We start from the raw sequence: 3,927 nt of genomic DNA, 5'->3' as shown, positions 1-3,927 counted from the left end.
ATGGCAATTTCGATAGAGAGGTAAATAATTTAAAAAGGCTTCATGCATGGCCATGGATTTGGAAATGATGAATGAAGGTGGCAAGACCATATTAGATTTTTGTTTAGCTTATGAATTTTTTCAATTTGCTAATACCTTATTTAAGAAAAAGAAGATGAGCATCTCATTGCTTATAAAAATGGATTATAGTACAAACTCCATATTCGACTATTTTCTTATTAGCAAAATTAAGATCTTTGAGATTGCAAAGGATTGTTAAAGTTATTCCGAAGAAAACATTATATACCCGAACATCTATTATTAATTTTAGACTTTAAGATAAATGGGCATAAAATAAAAAAATAAAGTCAAAAACATTTTCAGGATTAGAAAATGGAGCATTTAAGGAATAATTAATAAAAATATTTTTGTGAGAGTAAGATTTTAGATCTTTAAGATTTTGTCTTGTGCATGAGGAATGCTAATGTTATGTGGGAAAAAAGTGGCTAGTGATTACTAAGAAGTTGTAAAGAGTGCTTGGAGTATCAAAGCGGGAAAAACTCATAATTGTTTAAAAATAGTTGGTGGTGGATCCAAATGGTTGCAAGAAAAGATTAAAAAATTAAGAAGATTTGTTATAAAAATTGGTTAATTTTAAAAATTATGATAATTGAGAAATATATAAGTGGCTCGTAAGGATTCTAAGGAAAGCAATAGCGATGCCAAAAAACATTAGCTTATAGTTGATTTATATAATAGATAATACTAAGGAGGGAGAAAGATATATGTATAAGTTATCAAACCAAAAGATAGGAGTAGTAAAGGATTAGTTCAAGTGAAGTGTATTAAGGATGCAAATCAAAAAAATACTTTTCTTAGAAGATGATCATTTCAAAACAAAGGTGGATGAGATATTTTGCCTAAATTTTTTAATGAAGATTGTTGAAATTAAAATTGACTATAGTGACCTTACATCCTAATGAAAAATAAAGATTTATGTTTTTATTGGGTATTAGTTAAAAAACTGAAGTTAGAGAGACTTTAAAGAAAAGGAAGGGGTGGAAAAAAGCTGTTGAAGCCTGAGATATTCCAATAGAGGTGTTGGAAATGCTTAGGAGATGAAGGGATTTTCTTGGCTTACTAAACTTTTTAATTACTATTTGAAGACTATAAAAGATGTCAGATGAGTGGAGAATGAGTGTGTTAATTTCATATTTTTAAGAATAAAAGTGATGCACAGATTGGTACGGAAATTATAGATGTTTTTTAATGTTAAATGTGTCATACGATTTAAAAACTATGGGAGCGAGTTATGGAACATAGTTGCGGCCGTGATACTAATGTTTCTCAAAATCAATTGGATCTTGCCGGGTAGGTCGACTATGAAGCCATACCTTTATTAAGAGGTTTGATGTGGAGAAATTATAGAGAAAATAAGGAGGACTCTACATACGATGTTTATTGAATTTAAAGAAAAAGCATATGATAAAGTTCAAGAAGAAGTGCTATGGAGAGTTCCTTGAAAAAGAATGGATCAATAATGCTTATATTCAAATCATTAAGATATGTATGCATGAGCTATTACTTGTGTTCAAATACAAGGGTGGTTTTTTGACCAAGATTTCCCGTATTTCGTTGGTTACATCAAGGATCAGCCTTAAGCCCATTATCTTTTTGCTTTTGTCATGGATGTTCTGACTTCTGACTAGACATTTGCAAAGAGGATGTAACTGGGTATGCTTTATGATGATTATTCTTCTTGTTGATAAGACTAGAGAGGAGTTGAAGGTAAACTTGAATTATGGAGGTCAACCTTTAGAGTCTAAAGGTTGTCGCTTGAGTAGATCTAAAATCAGAATATATGGAGTGTAATTTTAGTAGTAATAGACCTAGTGAGGGGATTTGTGACTTTGGGCCGATCAAGTCATTAATAAGAGTACACCGTTTTAAAGATATCTTGGATCTATTGTTCATGTGATGGTTGAAAATAGATGAGGATATTATCAGCCCAAAATCAGTTTGGATGGTTGAAAGTGAGGGATGCATTCGGGCTTGTTATGTGATAGAAATGTACCCCTCTACTTAAGGGAAATTCTATAAGGATGTTAGTGAGGCCTGCCAATGCTTTATTGGCGCCGAATGTTGGCCATTTAAAAGAGAAAGCATTAATACTAAGTTAAGTGTTGGCAGAGATGAGATCTCAGGTGTGATTGAGTGGCGTTTACCCTTAGAATAGGATACGAATCGAGCATATACGTGAAGAAGGTTTGGAGTAGCTCCAGTAAAGAGATAAGATTAGAGAGATCGCCTTAGATGTTTGGCCACATAAAAAAGGCGGCCTTCCGATGACACTTCCGGTTAGGAGAGAGTAATGTATTAGATTTGACTTTGTGTTAAGAAGGTAGGGGTAGACTAAAAAGACTTGAATTTAGAAATATTATGAATGACCTTTCTTTATTAGAATTTAAACTGAGAATTTTGACTTTTAATAGGCACAATGAGAGAAAAGGATTCATGTACCGACCCCACGTAGTGCGGATTAGTGGATAAGACTTTGATGTTGTTGTGTTGTTGTTGGACTTTAGTTATAGAGTCAACCTCTTGGGAACCAACTGGTAATAGGGACCATGATCCGCTCGGCTTAGGGGTCTTCTGAACAATTTCTTTTTTTAATGAGAAATTGTTTGATGTGGATGAAGAAAGTGTGGAAGGTGCATTCATTCTAATTAGGATTCTAATATGCTACGTGTCAGCTTCTAATTACTTGGGGGCACCTGTATCATCCGCACTCAATTATTTCTCAATTTTTACTCAGTAATGTTACTGATAGACATTCAGTTAAGATCTGTACAAGCAAATGCTTATTACATATGGTTAATATGACGAGCTTAATTTGTTTGCAGGATACTCAATTACTTCTATGGGACCTGGAAATGGATGAAATTTCTTTGCCACTACGGTATCCTCCAACTGGAGGTTCACCCACATTCAGCAGTGGAAGCAATTCTGCTCGCTGGGATACCATAAGTCCTATAGGTACTCTTCAGCCTTCTCCAAGCATGAGAGATGTTCCAAAACTCTCTCCTCTTACTGTTCATCGTTCCCATGTGGATCCTCTTTCCGGTTTAATCTTCACTGAAGATTCAGTCGTCACGATTTGCCGCGAAGGACACATAAAAATCTGGTCCAGGCCTGTAAACACTGAAACCATCAGCCAAGCAAACTCTGACACTGTAGTCCATAATCTTTCTGCTACTTCAGAAGAGAATCCTGATAGGCAGGTTAATGGTACCAGCTATAAGCAAACTGCTTCGATTTTTCTTCGAAACTAAAAGGAATGGAGAATGGAGAATCTTTAACTGGAAATTTCTGTTTTCTGGTGATGATCTTCTCATGGTTGGAGAAGTAGATAGAGCAGATAGTTTTGAATTGATTTAGGATTTTTTTTTTTTAAATTTACTTTTCTTTTGATCTTGTCAATAGGGCCATTTGGGTGGCATAAGAGAATAAGAGGATATCCTTCTGTACAGGTGCAAGAATTTTATAAGCTCAACCTCATTGAAATATGTACATGAGCTTAACATTTTTAGGCTTGATAATGTGAATTAGAAGCTGAAATCAAGTACCTTTCAGTTATATCAATTGTAAGTAAATTTGGTTGCTTGAAGATTGAAATATGTTTTGAAAACTAGTTAAGTTTATGAAGGGGCGCATTTGTGATCATTTTTTGTATTTGTTTAATTTTTATTTTAATTTAAATATGAAATAAAAATATTTAATTTTTTAAATGTTAAATGATTAAATATTTTATAAGATGGTGATGATGGTGATTGGTGGTAACAATTATATAATGAAGCTATAGCAAGCTCACTACAGTTTTCACGGCTTTCATTGACCCCTAAAGGCCAAAACAGTTTTAAAAGTTATAAATACAATATTTTTTATTGC

At 33.5% G+C, this 3,927-nt stretch overlaps 1 protein-coding gene across 1 annotated transcript; it reads left to right on the top strand.

Moving 5' to 3' along the window:
• Window positions 1-2,879: 2,879 nt before the first annotated feature.
• LOC110106622 (WD repeat-containing protein 20-like) lies at window positions 2,880-3,702 on the top strand (the record flags this gene model as incomplete). Its single annotated transcript, XM_028701449.1, is given in 2 exon segments — window positions 2,880-3,256; window positions 3,463-3,702. Coding segments are annotated over 2 exon segments (396 nt in total), but the record flags the coding sequence as incomplete, so codon positions are not given.
• Window positions 3,703-3,927: the final 225 nt, after the last annotated feature.

The sequence above is a fragment of the Dendrobium catenatum genome, unplaced genomic scaffold, assembly GCF_001605985.2.
Source record: "Dendrobium catenatum unplaced genomic scaffold, ASM160598v2 fragScaff_scaffold_1718, whole genome shotgun sequence".
Classification (NCBI taxonomy): Eukaryota; Viridiplantae; Streptophyta; class Magnoliopsida; order Asparagales; family Orchidaceae; genus Dendrobium; species Dendrobium catenatum.
The sequence above is the reverse complement of the archived record's forward strand: the minus strand, read 5'-3'. Positions and strand labels throughout refer to the sequence as shown.